This window comes from Schistocerca nitens, chromosome 6 (assembly GCF_023898315.1).
Source record: "Schistocerca nitens isolate TAMUIC-IGC-003100 chromosome 6, iqSchNite1.1, whole genome shotgun sequence".
In the NCBI taxonomy this organism is placed as follows: domain Eukaryota; kingdom Metazoa; phylum Arthropoda; class Insecta; order Orthoptera; family Acrididae; genus Schistocerca; species Schistocerca nitens.
The window spans coordinates 165,000,111-165,018,534 of NC_064619.1; the positions used below are offsets into that span (position 1 = coordinate 165,000,111).

Consider the following 18,424-nt stretch of genomic DNA (forward strand, 5'->3'; position numbering starts at 1 on the left):
GAGAATGATGCCAGATGTAGGAGATATAAATATAAAAAAATGTGCATACTTTTCTTACCGTAATGTATTATGTCATATGGGTTCATTTACTGGGGCAACTAATCAAACCGAGCAAAAGTTTCTAGGGTGAAAAAGCATGTGATAAGAATCATTTGTGGTGTAAATTCAAGAACATCTTGTAGAAACCTGTTCAAGGAACTTTGTATTCTAACCACTGCTTCTCAGTATATTTATTCCTTAATGAAATTTGTTGCAAGTAGTACATCTCTATTTCCAACCAATAGCTCAATACATAGTATCAATACTAAGAATAAGAACAATCTGCATAAAGACCTAAAATCACTTACCTTGGTCCAAAAAGGGGTCCAATATTCAGGAACAAATATTTTTAATAAATTGCCAGTAACCATTAAAAACTTGGTTTCAGATAAAGCATGGATCAAACAGAGTCTGAAAGACTTTTTGATACGCAACTCCTTCTACTCCATAGATGTATATCTTAACAGAGACTGTTAAGCCAGCTTAATTAAAAATATCTGTTAGATTTCAGTTTTGACAACACTTGGCCACAACAGTCAAGATTAAGTATTTTGTGTATGATAAATTTATTAATAGTGCATAACAGTTTTTCATTCTGACAGTGTGTTAATTCTGTAAATATTAGCTGTTCCAGTTTACTATATTATGTTAACCTATTTTGACTATCTCCTGACAAATGATCAGGGTAGTAAGCATTATATTCAAATGTTTTATGTTATACTTTCTGACACGTTCCACACTCACAAGAATCATCTCACTTTTTGGGTCTATGGAACAAAAACTGAATCTAATCTAATATAATCTAATCTACAAGTTGGCCAATTCCAACAGTGACTCATTGATATTATAGTCATAGGAATACTATGTTTTTTTCATTTTGTGAAGTGACAGTTTTACATTTTTAACCATTTAAAGCAAGTTTCCAGTTTCTGCACCACTTTGAAACGTTACCAAGATCTGACTGAATAATTATGCAGCTTCTTTCAGACAGCACTTCATTATACCACAGATAATTGCAAAAAAAAAAAAAAAAAAAAAAAAAAAAAAAAAAAAAAAAAAAAAAAAAAATCAGAGGTTCTAACAGTTTCTAATTACACGAGACAGTGTGGTACTGGGGTGCAAGACTCACTCATCTCTTGCAGTTGACTTACGTGTTGTGTGCAGCCGATCTTCTTCTCGGGTCAGATGGCTGCATCGATCTTCACAAACTCTTCTTCCCCAAAGACTATAGCTGGTTAAAGGAATTTCAAAATAGACTTCTTTTCTACCCTTAAAATGATTCTGTACTCTCAGGATACTTTTTGTTCAACTCTATTATATTTTCATCTCCACAATAAAACAATTTCACGTGTTTCTCATAATTGTTCAACTCTCACAAGTCAACCCTGTCTTGGACCATTAGATACTAACAGATACAATTACAATATGTTCGGTTTAATAACCACTATAAAACCAGTTCTTACTTCTAGCAAGTCCTACACTAGAAAATCAAATGTAAGTGTCTTTAGTTCAACACATAATTCATTTGTTCACAGCAAATACAGTCATTACACCATCAAGGAAAAAAAGCATGCTTGCTCCTTATACTGGACCTACGGCTTCTATGGCGTGAGCAGCAAACACTTTTCCACATTTATTGACCATCACTATTGCAGTATTCTCCTGATACATGTCCATCCTGCACACACAGAAACCGATGGCGAGGTAGACACATCTCCACTCTCTCACCCTCACAGTTAAAATATCGGGTGTTCGAGATGGTGGAAAGCCAATTGTCTCTAGAACTTATACCGAAATTCTTGAGGCTCTACATATCCCTCCCCTTAGCTGGAACAAATGATATTTTATACATAATTATCATGTACAGTAAGGACACATAGGATAACACTTCATCTTTCAACAATATTTCTTTTCTATCGATAATAGAACAGCTGAAAGCAAGGGGAAACTACAGCCGTAATTTGTCCTGAGGGCATGCAGCTTTACTGTATGGTTAAATGATGATGGCATCCTCTTGGGTAAAATATTCCGGAGGTAAAATAGTCCCCCATTCGGATCTCCGGGCGGGGACTACTCAAGAGGACGTTGTTATCAGGAGAAAAAAAACTGGCATTCTACGGATCGGAGCGTGGAACGTCAGATCCCTTATTCGAGCAGGTAGGTTAGAAAATTTAAAAAGGGAAATGGATAGGTTAAAGTTAGATATACTAGGAATTAGTGAAGTTCGGTGGCAGGAGGAACAAGACTTTTGGTCAGGCGAATACAGGGTTATAAATACAAAATCAAATAGGGGTAATGCAGGAGTCGGTTTAATAATGAATAAAAAAAATAGGAGTGCGGGTAAGCTACTAGAAACAGCATAGTGAACGCATTGTTGTGGCCAAGATAGACATGAAGCCCATGCCTACAACAGTAGTACAAGTTTACATGCCAACTAGTTCTGCAGATGACGAAGAAATGTATGATGAAATAAAAGAAATTATTCAGATAGTGAAGGGAGACGAAAATTTAATAGTCATGGGTGACTGGAATTCGGTAGTAGGAAAAGGGAGAGAAGGAAACGTAGTAGGTGAATATGGATTGGGGGTAAGAAATGAAAGAGGAAGCCACCTGATAGAATTTTGCATGGAGCACAACTTAATCATAGCTAACACTTGGTTCAAGAATCATAAAAGAAGGTTTCAAATAGCTTCCGGGAATTCAGCCAGGTAACACTTTCAGCGACCGCCGATATTTCGGCGGGAGAACACCCCGCCATTTTCAAGGCAAACTGCAACGGACAGGCGGCGTACATGCAAATTTAATACCTCGGTTCTGCGACAGAAGCAGGAAAGATAACACACACACTAGTGCCACCAAAGATGACCAAAGTCAGAGCTATCGATAGTGAGACTATGAATTCACAGGTGAGGCAGCATTGACTCTGTTCCTCTGTCTCACTATCGATAGCTCTGACTTTGGTCATCTTTGGTGGCACTAGTGTGTGTGTTATCTTTCCTGCTTCTGTCGCAGAACCGAGGTATTAAATTTGCATGTACGCCGCCTGTCCATTGCAGTTTGCCTTGAAAATGGCGGGGTGTTCTCCCGCCGAAATATCGGCGGTCGCTGAAAGTGTTACCTGGCTGAATTCCCGGAAGCTATTTGAAAGTTGTATACGCCAGGAGAAACTCAGGTCTCATAAAAGAAGGTTGTATACATGGAAGAAGCCTGGAGATACTGACAGGTTTCAGATAAATTATATAATGGTAAGACAGAGATTTAGGAACCAGGTTTTAAATTGTAAGACATTTCCAGGAGCAGATGTGGACTCTAACCACAATCTATTGGTTATAAACTGTAGATTAAAATGGAAGAAACTGCAAAAAGGTGGGAATTTAAGGAGATGGGACCTTGATAAACTGACTAAACCAGAGGTTGTACAGAGTTTCAGGGAGAGTATAAGGGAACAATTGACAGGAATGGGGGAAAGAAATGCAGTAGAAGAAGAATGGGTAGCTTTGAGGAATGAAATAGTGAAGGCAGCGGAGGATGCAGTAGGTAAAAAGATGAGGGTTAGTAGAAATCCTTGGGTAAGGAATACAAAAGTCTCAAAAATGAGATCGACAGGAAGTGCAAAATGTCTAAGCAGGGATGGCTAGAGGACAAATGTAAGGATGTAGAGGCTTATCTGACTAGAAGTAAGATAGATACTGCCTACAGGAAAATTAAAGAGACCTTTGGAGAAAAGAGAACCACTTGTATGAATATCAAGAGCTAAGATGGAAACCCAGTTCTAAGCAAAGAAGGGAAAGCAGAAAGGTGGAAGGAGTATATAGAGGGTCTATACAAGGGCAATGTACTTGAGGACAATATTATGGAAATGGGAGAGCATGTAGATGAAGATGAAATGGGAGATATGATACTGAGGGAAGAGTTTGACAGAGCACTGAAAGACCTGAGTCAAAACAAGGCCCAGGGACTAGACAACATTCCATTAGAACTACTGATGGCCTTGGGAGAGCCAGTCATGACAAAACTCTACCATCTGGTGAGCAAGATGTATGAGACAGGCAAAATACCCTCAGTCTTCAAGAAGAATATAATAATTCCAATCCCAAAGAAAGCAGGTGCTGACAGATGTGAAAATTACTGAACAATCAGTTTAATAAATCACGGATGCAAAATATTAACGCGAATTCTTTGCAGACGAATGGAAAAACTGGTAGAAGCTGACCTCGGGGAAGATCAGTTTGGATTCCGTAGAAATATTGGAACACGTGTGGCAATACTGACCCTACGACTTATCTTAGAAGCTAGATTAAGGAAAGGCAAACCTACATTTCTAGCATTTGTAAACTTAGAGAAAGCTTTTGACAATGTTGATTGGAATACTCTCTTTCAAATTCTGAAGGTGGCAGGGGTAAAATACAGGGAGCGAAAGGCTATTTACAATTTGTACAGAAACCAGATGGCAGTTATAAGAGTCGAGAGGCATGAAAGGGAAGCAGTGGTTGGGAAGGGAGTGAGACAGGGTTGTAGCCTCTCCCCGATGTTATTGAGCATGCAGTGAAGGAAACAAAAGAAAAATTCAGAGTAGATATTAAAATCCATGGAGAAGAAATAAAAATTTTGAGGTTCGCCGATGACGTAATTCTGTCAGAGACAGCAAAGGACTTGGAAGAGCAGTTGAACGGAATGGACAGGGTCATGAAAAGAGGGTATAAGATGAACATCAACAAAAGCAAAATGAGGATAATGGAATGTAGTCGAATTAAGTCGAATGATGCTGAGGGAATTAGATTAGGAAATAAGACACTTAAAGTAGTAAAGGAGTTTTGCTACTTGGGGAGCAAAATAACTGATGATGGTCGAAGTAGAGAGGATATAAAATGTAGACTGGCAATGGCAAGGAAAGCATTTCTGAAGAAGAGAAATTTGTTAACATCGAATATAGATTTAAGTGTCAGGAAGTCGTTTCTGAAAGTATTTGTATAGAGCATAGCCATGTATGGAAGTGAAACATGGACGATAACTAGGTTGGACAAGAAAAGAATAGAAGATTTCGAAATTTGGTACTACAGAAGAATGCTGAAGATTAGATGGTTAGATCATATAACTAATGAGGAGGTATTGAATAGGATTTGGGAGAAGAGAAGTTTGTGGCACAACTTGACTAGAAGAAGGGATTGGTTGGTAGGACATGTTCTGAGGCATCAAGGGATCACCAATTTAGTATTGGAGGGCAGCATGGAGGGTAAAAATCGTAGAGGGAGACCAAGAGATGAACACACTAAACAGTCTCAGAAGGATGTAGGTTGTAGTAGGTACTGGGAGATGAAGAAGCTTGCACAAGATAGAGTAGCATGGAGAGCTGCATCAAACCAGTCTCAGGACTGAAGACCGCAACAACAACACATCGATAATAGTGAATATGCCTGTTCTCATTACTTATTCCTCTTTTTTATTTTATTTATTTTATTATTATTATTTTTAATTTAAGATGTGAATCTTTCAATCCCTGTTGGAGTTGGCTCTTTTCAATTCTCTGACAATTCGTGCATACCAAATTTTTGTTTTCTGCTTTTTTCCAATCATAAATTCCAGGTGTACATAACTCATGACTACTCTACTGCTTTGTTCTTATTTCCCGTACTACTTTTCCTAAGTACATACTTATTCATTACTCATTGTAATCTGGGGGAACTCTGGGTAAAATAAAAGTCTTCCCTTCTTCTGACACTTGTAAATCTAAAATGTAAAAATGCTAGTGCTGCGTAGAATTCAAACCTACCAGACCCATCCCTTTAAACGTGTGACTTCAGTCACGATACTGCCCTTTTTCCCTTTAGCAACAGTACCTTTATCTTATATGGGTTGATCCTAGTACCCTTTCTCCTTTCTTGTTTCTATCCTTCTATGGTACAGGTCAATCCCTTTCTTGGTGCCCCTGTCTGGACAGTATAGATCAGCTTTTCATAGGTCTGCCTATCTGCTCTTTTGTTGAGTGCACCCTCCGCATCCTTCTTGAGTAGACCTCCTGGTTCATTGCCCTAGGATACATCTTTATGTATACTATTCTTAAATATTCTCTGGTAAAATTACAACTCTACTTTACACCTGAACTCCACTTTCCAAAACTCCATCTAAGACCCTAGAATCCTCTTTCCCTCCTCACTCCTACTATATAAACAGATATCATGCCTACACATAGTAGATTCTATGTCTAACTGTATTTACGAACTCCCAATAGATATTATGCCTTTTCCCGAAAGACTAGCACGACTAGCTCCAATTACCTTATCCTTGTTTTATACTTATTGCCCCAGTTCTCCTGCTCCTGTTTCTCTAGGTACTTGCATTGATTGTTATTGTCCTGTCTTTATATGCATGTAAATATACAGGGTGAGTCACCTAACGTTACCGTTGGATATATTTCGTAAACCACATCAAATACTGATGAACAGATTCCACAGACCGAACGTGAGGAGAGGGGCTAGTGTAATTGTTTAATACAAACCATAGAAAAATGCACGGAAATATGTTTTTTAACACAAACCTACGTTTTTTAAAATGGAACCACGTTAGTTTTGTTAGCACATCTGAACATATAAACAAATACGTAATCAGTGCCGTTTGTTGCATTGTAAAATGTTAATTACATCCGGAGATATTGTAACCTAAAGTTGACACTTGAAACATTGTCCTCACTTCATTGCAGGGGCCCAAACAGCTGCAACATACATCGCGTTTCTACAGAATGACCTGCCAACATTGCTCGAAAATGTCCCACTGGAAACGCGTCGACGTATGTGGTATCAGCATGATGGTACACCTGCACATTCCGCAATTAACACTAGGCTGACCCTTGACAGGATGTTCGACGGGCGTTTCATAGGACGTGGAGGACGCAAAAATTGGCCAGCCCATTCTCCTGATCTTACACCTCTGGACTTCTTTCTGTGGGGCACATTAAAGGAGAATGTGTACCGTGATGTGCCTACAACCCCAGAGGATATGAAACAACGTATTGTGGCAACCTGCGGCGACATTACACCAGATATACTGCAGCGTGTACGACATTCATTATGCCAGAGATTGCAATTGTGTGCAGCAAATGATGGCCACCACATTGAATATCTATTGGCCTGACATGTCGGGACACACTCTATTCCACTCCGTAATTGAAAACGGAAACCACGTGTGTACATGTACCTCACCCCTCATGGTAATGTACATGTGCGTCAGTGAAAAAGAACAATAAAAAGGTGTTAGCATGTGGACGTAATGTGCTGTTCCAGTCTCTTCTGTACCTAAGGTCCATCACCGTTCCCTTTGGATCCCTATGTAATTCGGTGCTCTCCGATACACAAGATCGAACAGCGGAGGAGTGGTACTTAAGCGTCAACTTTAGGTTACAATATCTCCGGATGTAATTAACATTTTACAATGCAACAAATGGCAATGATTACGTATTTGTTTATATGTTCAGATGTGCTAACAAAACTAATGGGATTCCATTTAAAAAAAACGTAGGTTTGTGTTAAATAACATACTTCCATGCATTTTTTTTATGGTTTTTAGTAACCAATTACACTAGCCCCTCTCCTCACGTTCGGTCTGTGGAATCGATTCGTCAGTATTTGATGTGGTTTACGAAATATATCCAGTGGTAATGTTAGGTGACTCACCCTGTATATAATAGCGATAAAAAAATAATGATGCAGAACCATCACATATCAACAATGTAATATGTGCATCTACTCAGATGTACATATGTCTGGTTTCTGACAACACGAGACAGTATGGTACTGGGGTGCAAGACTCACACATCTCTCGCAGTTGACTTACCTATTGTGTGCAACCGATCTTCTTCTCAGGTCGGATGGCTTATTGATCTTCACAAACTCTTCTTCCCCAAAGACTATAGCTGGTTAAAGGAATTTCAAAATATACTTCTTTTCTACTCTTGAAATGATTCTGTACTCTCAGGATACTTTTTGTTAAACTCTGTTATATTTTCATCTCCACAATAGAACAACTTCACAAGTTTCACATAATTGTTCAACTCTCACAAGTCAACCCTGTCTTGGACCATTAGATACTAACACGGAGGTTCCCTCACATTATGGACTGTTCTACTGGGTACACATCTATCCAGTACATGGTCAGTTACGCTTTTAAACTTGAGCCAGAGTTCCTATACACGCTCCTGCACTGTGCTGAAAGTTTCAAGTTCCTCATTGAGAAATGACACTATTGATTTTTACCTAGTTTATTGAGCATATAAAGCTTTCTGCTTGTTTTAGTTGTCCATTGTTCTATGGTAGTCACTGATACCAGTTTTGATGTGGATGTCCTCAAAGAGGTCAGATCTATTTGTTGCTACTAGATCCAATATATTTCCATCATGAGTGTTCCTAACTATCACTTCTAGTTAGTTTTCAGAGGAAGTATTTAGTAAAGTTTCACATGATGTCTTATCAGGCCCACCACTATGAAATTGCAATTTTCCCAATTAATTGCTGCGTGATTACAGCCTCCACTGATGATTGGGGAACTTAGGTACAAGTGAAGTGAGGTTTTCTCTAAAGTTTTTGGCTACATCAGGAGACAAGTCTGGTGGGTGATAGAAGGATCCAATTATCATTTTATGCCCACCCCTGATACTAAGTCTTGCCCAAACAGTCTCACATGCAGCCTCTATTTCTATCCCAGTGGATTTGAGTTTTTTCTCTACTGTGACAAATATACCACCCCCATTTCCCATTTGCCTATTTTTGCAATATACACTTAAATTTTCCCCCAAAATCTCACTGCTATCAATTTCAGGTTTCAACCAGCTTTCTGTACCTAATATTAAGCGAGCTTCACTTCTTTTCATGAGTGCTTCCAACTCAGGCACTTTCTTGTGAATGCTGTGGCAGTTTATCATTAGGATTTTAAGACTCTCAACTGTGGGAGGCATTTCTTTCGATTTTACACTGAAACTTCTGGATTTTCAACAAATGTCATTATCTGGATTGGATGGAGAGTTGCCTAATCCAAACAAGCCCTTGTGTGCACCCCACACACATTCACCTACCTGAGTGGCAGTCTCTGATGTATAGTGTACACCTGACCCATTTAGGAGGACCCTACAGCTCTCGAATCTATGATTGTTGTGTCATTTGATCTTCCAGCCCTCATCATACATGTACACTACTGGCCATTAAAATCGATACACCAAGAAGAAATGCAGATGATAAACGGGTATTCATTGGACAAATACATTATATTAGAACTGACGTGTGATTACATTTTCACGCAATTTGTGTGCATAGATCCTGAGGAATCAGTATCCAGAACAACCACCTCTGGCCATAATAACGGCCTGGATACGCCTGGGCATTGAGTCAAACAGAGCTTGGATGGCGTGTACAGGTACAGTTGCCCATGCAGCTTCAACACGATACCACAGTTCATCATGAGTAGTGACTGGCATATTGTGAGGAGCCAGTTGCTCGGCCACCATTGACCAGACGTTTTCAATTGGTGAGAGATCTGGAGAATGTGCTGGCCAGGGCAGCAGTCGAACATTCTCTGTATCCAGAAAGGCCCGTACAGGACCTGCAACATGCGGTCGTGCATTATCCTGCTGAAATGTAGGGTTTTGCAGGGATCGAATGAAGGGTAGAACCATGGGTCGTAACACATCTAAAATGTAATGTCCACTGTTCGAAGTGCTGTCAACGTGAACAAGAGGTGACTAAGACGTGTAACCAATGGCACGCCGTACCATCACGCTGGGTGATACGCCAGTATGATGATGATGAATACAAGCTTCCAATGTGCGTTCACCGTGATGTCGCCAAACACGGATGCGACCATCATGATGCTGTAAACAGAACCTGAATTCATCTGAAAAAATGACGTTTTGCCATTCGTGCACCCAGGTTCGTCATTGAGTACACCATCGAAGGCGCTCCTGTCTGTGATGCAGCGTCAAGGGTAACCACAGCCATGGTCTCTGAGCTGATAGTCCATGCTGCTGCAAACGTCGTTGATCTGTTCGTGCAGATGGTTGTTGTCTTGCAAACGTCCCCATCTGTTGGCTCAGGGATCGAGACGTGGCTGCACGATCCGTTACAGCCATGTGAATAAGATGCCTGTCATCTTGACTGCTAGTGATACGAGGCTGTTGGTATCCAGCATGGCATTTCGTATTACCCTCCTGAACCCACTGATTCCATATTCTGCTAACAGTCATTGGATCTTGACCAACGCGAGCAGCAATGTCGTGATACGATAGGCTACAATCTGACCTTTAGCAAAGTCAGAAACGTGATGGTACGCATTTCTCCTTCTTACACGAGGCATCACAACAACGTTTCACCAGGCAATGCCGTCAACTGCTGTTTGTGTATGAGAAATCGGTTGGAAACTTTCCTCATGTTAGCACATTGTAGGTGTCACCACCACCTTGTGTGAATGCTCTGAAAAGCTAATCATTTGCATATCACAGCATCTTCTTCCTGTCGGTTAAATTTCACGTCTGTAGCACGTCGTCTTCATGGTGTAGCAATTTTAATGGCCAGTAGTATAATAGGGGGTAGGTTTGGGGGAGAAATGGTCCCCTCAGGGGAAAAAAAATCAATCATTGTTCCTCTCCCCCTCCCCCTCCCCCATCTGCCACCAAGAAATAAAAAAAATTATGTACTACATTTAGCTCAGCTTTAAACCGTCATATCTCAACAATGGATGAAGATTATTGGATAAAAAGAAATTAATTTTACTTTATCAATTTATCAGCCTTTATCAAAGTTTGAACAGATTCATACAAGTTTAAAGTATAGAAGCGGTGGTGCACTTCAAAATTCTCCCAGATAAATGTGTTTTTCACGTTTATGCACATAAAATCTTAATGGTGCACATACAAATGGGCCATTAGCTAAGCAATAATTTCAGCCCAGTTAAAATCATTTACAAAAGGAATTAATTGATTTACACAATTTTCCTGGGTGCCAGCTCCAATTCACCATTCGAACCTCGCTTAATATACTGTAATGAAGCTATAGTAAGGCAGATATTCAAATAGACGTACAAATGGCCGCTGGTCCATGCTAAACCAAAAACTTTTTACCACATATTCCTTGCTCAAATACAAACCAATAACAATAGTCCCCCCAAAACTGCACTTCTGCTTGAGGCATTTTCAGACATGTTTGTTACAAATCTTCTGTGCTGTAATGATAAAGAAACATCCAACAAATACGTGTCCATCTTGTGATACTGGTACACCATACTAAATCATACTAGAGTGCTAGGTCAATGAAGATCTGTGGACTCAAATACTAAGTGACATTGTTAGCAACAATGAAAAATTACACATGGTGAATGAGTAGCAAGTAAGATTACTGAGAGGGAACTTAGAAAATATTTAAAATATAAAGCCACAGTAAGAGAAAACCCAACTGTGTTTGACAGCACTGAAGTAAATACTTTGAGTGCAGTGCAGTGCAGGATTCACCAACACCAGAATTAATCTCTACACAGAAGACAATCTGAAGCATTGGATATGTGGCTACCAAAGTGGCTGCTATGGCAGAACCAGCAGAATGAATGAGATCTTGGAGGTCGCTTATGAGGGCCTCGTACCAAGAGCACGCTGTGGCAGGTAGTGTCCCATCGGTTCACCCCACTGAGACTGCAGGCAGCAGCACTAACTCATCTGTGGCCCCATCTCAGTGGTGACGGGAAGTGGGGTGGGGGTAGTATGGGTTTTCCAGAACTCGTGTTCTAGAGATTTAGCATGTTGTCCACAGTAATCAGGGACTCATAGATGTAAGTAATGTTAGCACAGATCACAGACATAAAATTCCACAACAGGAGTTTCCTGCAACTTCCTTAACCCAGAGGCATCCCAGTGGTTAAGATCAGTAATTGCCAGTAAGCCATCTGCTGTGATGATAGTGTAGATGATTAATAAATGTGGTAACATGGTTTATCAGTTTTAGGTCTTTTTCCTCCTCTTACATTTTACTATAAACCCACCTGACTTTGCATGTGTAGCACTAAGTATCTGCAGCCACATGACTTGTCTGGTCTAGCAGTAATTTTATTTATGGGACACTACATAGACTTGTGTTTAAAATTCAGAAGACAATGTTAGGCAACTGAATATGATGACTTACATATAACTTAAATGAATTAAGCAGCATGTGTCAGGATAGCTCTCAGGAGGCACGAATTTTGTGTGTTCCATATTTAATTTGTGTTTGTAGTGGCAGTAATGGAAGCTGCAAGCTACTGTGCTACCCAGGGCACCAATAATCAGTATATGTATTAGTGAGAACTGTATCAAAATCGTTACAGTGACTACTGAGATTAGAGATATAGACAGAAAAACACGGCAGGGCACTACAATTTATAAAATGTGTAAAAGAGGAAGAAATGTATAGAATCCAGTAATAACAGTTTCATGTCACTCAATGGCATAGCACAAGTCTTTCAATTAGACGCTACTTTATGGCCATAGTGGACAACATTGATTCAATCCAGGAAGATGTGAGGCAGCACAAAATGTACAAACCCCAGAATGGAAAATGATAATAGGTCACGCAGCTGTGACTATGATGGCTCAGAGCAGATGGAGAGCTGTTACTGTTACAGGCAGCAGTGAAGATGAAACAGACGCTCTGAATCACGAAACAAAAGCCTGTACTGCAAGTTGTACGATTCACAGCTAGATGTCAGTGGCATTGTTGGCCTTAATTCATCATCACACAATCAAATAGCATACATAGATCACAGAAAATACCAGCCAGCACTATTTAATTACTTAATGCTTGTAAAACTTGGTGAGTGAACATGTAAATGGTTTACTCAGTAGAGCTACACTACTGAAATCCAAACTGTGATTTTTTGAGGATATTATTATTGCTAGTTTAGAATACATCATTTGTTCAAAAGCTTTGGAAAGTGATGTCAGCACTGAAATAGTATGGCAGTTTTTGATATCTCTCCTACCATCTTTCATAATAAGGATTTGACAATGGCATATTTCAACTTCTTCTGAAAAAATGCCTTGAGTTAGTGATACATTACATATTTGCAATAAGACCGAGGTTATTATATGGGAACAAATCTTTAGTACTTCATTGGAAATGCCATCAAAAGGGGACGAATTTTTATTTTTCAGAGAATATATAATTTTCTTAATTTTAGAACGAGAAGTTTGATACATTCATGTGACTGAATTTTATGAGAGCTGCTTTTTCAGCACACTGCTGTGATTTTTCTCTGTCCCTATACTTTCGACTTTAATTAACAAATGATTATTAAATATACAGTATTTGCTCACTGTAACTCATCATGTATAGCCTTTCCACTCACTTCAATAGAGATGTTATCCCGTTCTGTGGCTGGTCATCCTGTCTCCCATTTCACTATATTCCATACAGGCTTAAGTCTGTTGTTGGAATTATTGATTTCTTGCATTGTGCGCATGTTCCTTGATTTTTAAATAACCTTTCATAGTAATTGTTGGGAATTTTTGTACTGTGCAATCTTTGCAGGATCTCTACTTGTTCTTGCCAACAGATACATTTCCCTTTCTCATGATGCCATAATTACCTTAGTGATCCATGTTTTTTTAATATATGTTAAGGAATTGCTTAAATTTTATGTTACATTTGTTTAATTATAAATTTCATCCCAGGTTATCTCCCGTAAACTATTATTAAGTACATTTGTTCTGCAGTCATTAATAATTATTATAGCTGAATTCACTGAGGAGAAGCATACTGTAGGGCACTATATGTTATGGTATGTAGCGAAGTATCGGTACATATAAAGATCGCAATGTGTGTTCGTGAGTTTCTGTGAGGGAGATTCGGCCACAGAGAGCTGTATTAACCGACTGTTAAACAAAATTTCACTTCTTTTTTTAGGGTGCAAATATAGTTTGCATAGCTTAACACGTCGGCGATGGTCCTCACTGATTTTCATTTGCCTCTCGAATCTCGATTCATAGATGTTAAGCCCCTTTGTTTACCGACTGTCTACTGTTTCACAGCAGAAACAATATTGGCCGCCGCCTCTGTCAACTCTAAAACATGGCGGCCTTTCAATTGGAAAAAGGGAATAGGTTAGCTTATAGTATACATAAGTGCTCCAGTTTTTCATCATCCTATGTGCCTGAGTAAGTACAAACTATTCACCCGGCGTTTCTGTGTGATGAATGTGAGTACATTTATTCATTCGAGGTGGGGGAATTACGGGAACGATAAGGTAGTTAACCTGTACAGGTATTGATGAATACATATTCCGGAAAGTTGCTTTAGTGAAATTACGTACTAACAAATTTAACTTTGTTCTTTTATGGATATACGGTTTGAGCAAATTTTGTTTTAGGAATATTCAAGAAGACAAGTCAAGCGATCAGTCATCCCGGTGGTCATCGGACACGAATAATCCGCCGCAGGTAGCAGTTACATTGTGAAGAATGTGATACTTGTTTTGTTAATTAAGTAACAGCATTGTTGTACAGTTTCTTTCTCCCCTACAGTATCTGACGCTGAAACTCCAACATTTTGCTATCGTGCTCTCCATAACATTCGGAAAATATGAGAAGACGCATGTTTGCAATCTCAAAAAATTCAAAGTGTTTGGTGGAGTGACAGACGAAAACATGATCGAACTGTTGGATAGGTACGTATTCGAAGAAATATGCTCGATTTGTAGGTATTTTATTAATCCAGCACAATGCAATTTTGTAATAAAAACCCTAAGTAATATAAAACCTAAAGTAATATAAACACATACATTATATGGCGCAAGGTTTAATTATAGATCTAAGGCAGCTGATTCATAGTACTGGTCACTTCATATGTATCTTTGTCTCATATCTTTACAGCGAGCCTCTTACAGTTTGTTTAAACGCTCTGGAGGAGGGCTGTGGGCTCTGCAGTATTTTTTCAGTACAGACCACAGTGGCTCAATATTATTGAAAATTCATTGATTTTTTTAGAGGCCAAACCAGAAGTCTTATTTAGCCTCTTCCTCATCTAACGTATTTGTGAATGGATGTGTTATGTCAAAATCGTGCCTGGGGTTGGACATGTGAACATGCTTGGTTAATGCCACATCTCCTGTATTTGAACAGGCCTACAACCTGAGTTAGACATTGGCTAGTCCTGGCTATTTCTGACTGTGGACACACACACACACACACACACACACACACACACACACACACACACACACTCTCTCTCTCTCTGTGTGTGTGTGTGTGTGTGTGTGTGCGTGCGCGCGCGCGCGCGCGCGCGCGCGCGCGCGCGCTTTGGTGCCATGACCTGCATGTAGTTCCCTGCGGGTGCTGCTCAATAGTATTATTATTGCTAGCTAGTTGTTAAAGGTTCTCTAGATGCTTATGAAATTAGGTATGGTCTTGTGAGTGCCCTGAGACTGTCAGAAGTTGAATAAATTGCCCCAGCCTAACGTAAAAACAATTTTATAGTGTCCTAGTTACTTTTTGTTTTAGAGGAGCCATAGAATGTGCAGAAAACCAAAACAGAACCATTTAAATGATTACAGAATATGCACTATGATTAACATTTGGAAGAGTGAATCCAAATTGTGTACTCCTTTAGTATCCTTCACACACAAATGTACAGCTGTACTCTCTTTCCACACCAGTTCTGTCCGTTGTTGGATTTTAGGGTCGACAGAAGCGTCTGATCCCACGCGTCGGCTTTGTCCCGTGACGTAAGGGTGTTGACGTGTGTGACATCATGACCGCGTGGAGTTTGGTTTGTGAGTGTGGCGTGTTTGTAGTTGTCGTCGTGTTGTGGTTTGTTGTGCTCTTTGGTGGTATGTTCAGGGTTTTCGTTTGTGTGGTGTAATAGGCTGTTTGCTTTTGCTGATTATCCAGAATTGTTAGTGTCGGCTGTGTTTGTAGTGTAATTTGTTTCAGTGAGTTAACGATTTTGTGTGAAGGTTAATTTAGTGTTGTTCGCTGTACATCGTGTGGTAATTTTAGTAAAATTTATCGGTTGTTGTTTTTGTTCAGGAATGGATATGATGGATAAAATTAACAGTGCGCAGGTCAAGGGAAGTGTTCGATCCCAATGTGTGGCTGTGTATGTATTGGGAGATGTTTTTGAGCTATATAGGCCAAGGGAAGTGTTTGATGCTAATTTATGGGATCGGGAGCTGCTGTTGAGCTATATAGGTCCAGGGAAGTGTCCGATTCCAGATGATAATGTGTTTAGTGTTATTTGGGGAGTTTTGTGATGTCGTTTGTTTTCGTTGTTTTGTGTGGTTTTGTATGGGGTTGGGTGTCTAAATTTGTTTATATTTAGTTTTCCCCCACCCAGAAACCCCCCATTCCCCATGCTTGTCCCGTTAGTGTCATTAGGCTTTTTGTGCAAAGTATGTGTGTTTGTTTTTCGATGTATTTTTGTCCTCATAATGTGTACGTACCGACTTTATATGTGCCATATTGGAATCGTGGTTTATGGTCGTTTCCGCCATATTTGTGACGTCATAGGTCAAAGCAGTCGGGCGGGATCGGACGTTTCCGTATTTCCGGTTTTTATTATATTATGAATGTACACACAACAGTACACCGGTGTGCCAAGATTAGTAAAGTTAGTGTGGTAAAGTTGTCTGACTCCACTGTCGAGCTATATTGATTATTATATGGAGTGAATGTCTTTGCTGGGTGATGTTAAAATTTTTTAACATTTTCATAATCATGAAATCTTGCACTTGAAAATGACACTATCATTGATGTTGCAATCATGATGATAGAAAAAAAGATGACAATGCTGAAATAGTGCCCATCATAAACATATGTTGTCGTATGGACTAATGTAAAAATAAACTATTATGGCGTTTTTTAAAACTGTAATTCCCACCATAAAGTTTGGGAAAAGTCAAAATCAGGGTGAGTTTTGGAGGTACTTGTGCAGCAATGTTGTTAGCACTCAAGTTGAGATCTGATGGGAACAAAAAGTGGTGTTTCAGCTGCTGGTTCTATGCAGCAGATGAGAAAACAGTGGACAGATGAAATGTTTCATAACAATGGATGTGGGAATATTGCCACACTCATTGACTGGCAACCAAATTATCATCTTTCAGCCTTACTTAGACCTTGGGCTTTGCTAAGGATCATAATGTCCCTACATAATGAAAAATTCAAATGTTTATTATTACATTGTTTGCACTATCTCATAGTTTATATAACGTTAAAATAAATGTGTAAGGAAAATTTGCTTCATATTTGTATATAAATAGTACTTACCTTGCAAAGTTGGGCTCAGTATCAGGGCTGCTTAGTTTGTTCCTGTGTAACCTATTGAAAAGAATTTGCCTTTGGCTCGTTACAACCTTGCCTTTTGTGCAACGACTGAGCTATCTGAACATGACTCGTGGCCCACCCTCACAGCCATACTTCTTCCATTACCTTGTCTCCTATGTTCCAAGGCAAAGGCATAGATCCCAGTTTCAGGTCTGGGGCTGGTGTGATGTAATATGGTGATTCTGAGGAATAAAGTGTTCCACTTCTAACCACATAGGCCAGTGAAAGAGATTGATGTAAACCAAAAACATTTGTTTTGGTACTTCTGAAGTGTGGAGCATCCCACTGTGCATGATCTGGTTTGCCATATGTGTAGAGTAATGTAAAGGACAGCAGCTCAGAACATTGACTAGGTGTGCCGCTGAATGCACATCTCCACCTGGTGTGGAGGCCTACTTGTACTTTGACATCATAGTTTGGTGGCACCTTGGAAGTCTCAGAACAAAGGGCACAGGTGACAATGTCAGTGCCTGAACAACTGAAGATCATAAATGAAAACTGTCATTCTGTTTTGAAATGTGAAATTTGTAGGAGCTACTAGTTAAGAGATACCTGTTCAGCCATAATTCTGACAGAAGCTGCACAGGGAAACATTGCGTGTAAAATACAGAAAAGTTACCACAAAGCTGTTTGCATCATTTAGTAGCCTGAAAATAACAGAGCTGCCTTTCAGCACTTGCCCACTACAGAAGGTGAAGAAGTAAACACATCAGGGTACAGTGGCATTGCATAGCAGGTCCACTACAGAAAGTAACTTCAAGACCAGTGACTGCAAGATAATTACATGGTAAAAGTTGGCACGTATATCGATGGGGTGACAGAACATCTATCGAGTGGAAAACTTAACAAGCAAAGCACATACATAACACTCCATTTTGACACACTAGTGCAGGATGCGGATTAAAGGTGCCAAGAGCTGAGAGCTTTAAGAATAATAAGAATAATATTCAGGAATTTTGAGGAAAATATGGAAGAAGATACGACATTGCCCAGAGCAGCCCAAGTCAATAACTAAGAAGGTATAAGTGGGCACACATGGTGTTATTACCTAAATTTTTTGAACAT

The 18,424-nt window shown here is 39.5% G+C and overlaps 1 protein-coding gene across 2 annotated transcripts in view; it reads left to right on the forward strand.

Moving 5' to 3' along the window:
- Window positions 1-14,086: 14,086 nt before the first annotated feature.
- The window catches only part of LOC126262467 (muskelin), a 178,100-nt gene continuing 173,762 nt past the window's right edge, over window positions 14,087-18,424 (forward strand). For both annotated transcript variants that reach the window (XM_049959126.1, XM_049959127.1), the window contains exons 1-3: window positions 14,087-14,197; window positions 14,410-14,479; window positions 14,564-14,706. In XM_049959126.1, the coding sequence (XP_049815083.1) occupies window positions 14,112-14,197; window positions 14,410-14,479; window positions 14,564-14,706 (299 nt within the window). In that variant the 5' untranslated portion in view covers window positions 14,087-14,111. The remainder of the gene's footprint in view (window positions 14,198-14,409; window positions 14,480-14,563; window positions 14,707-18,424) is intronic.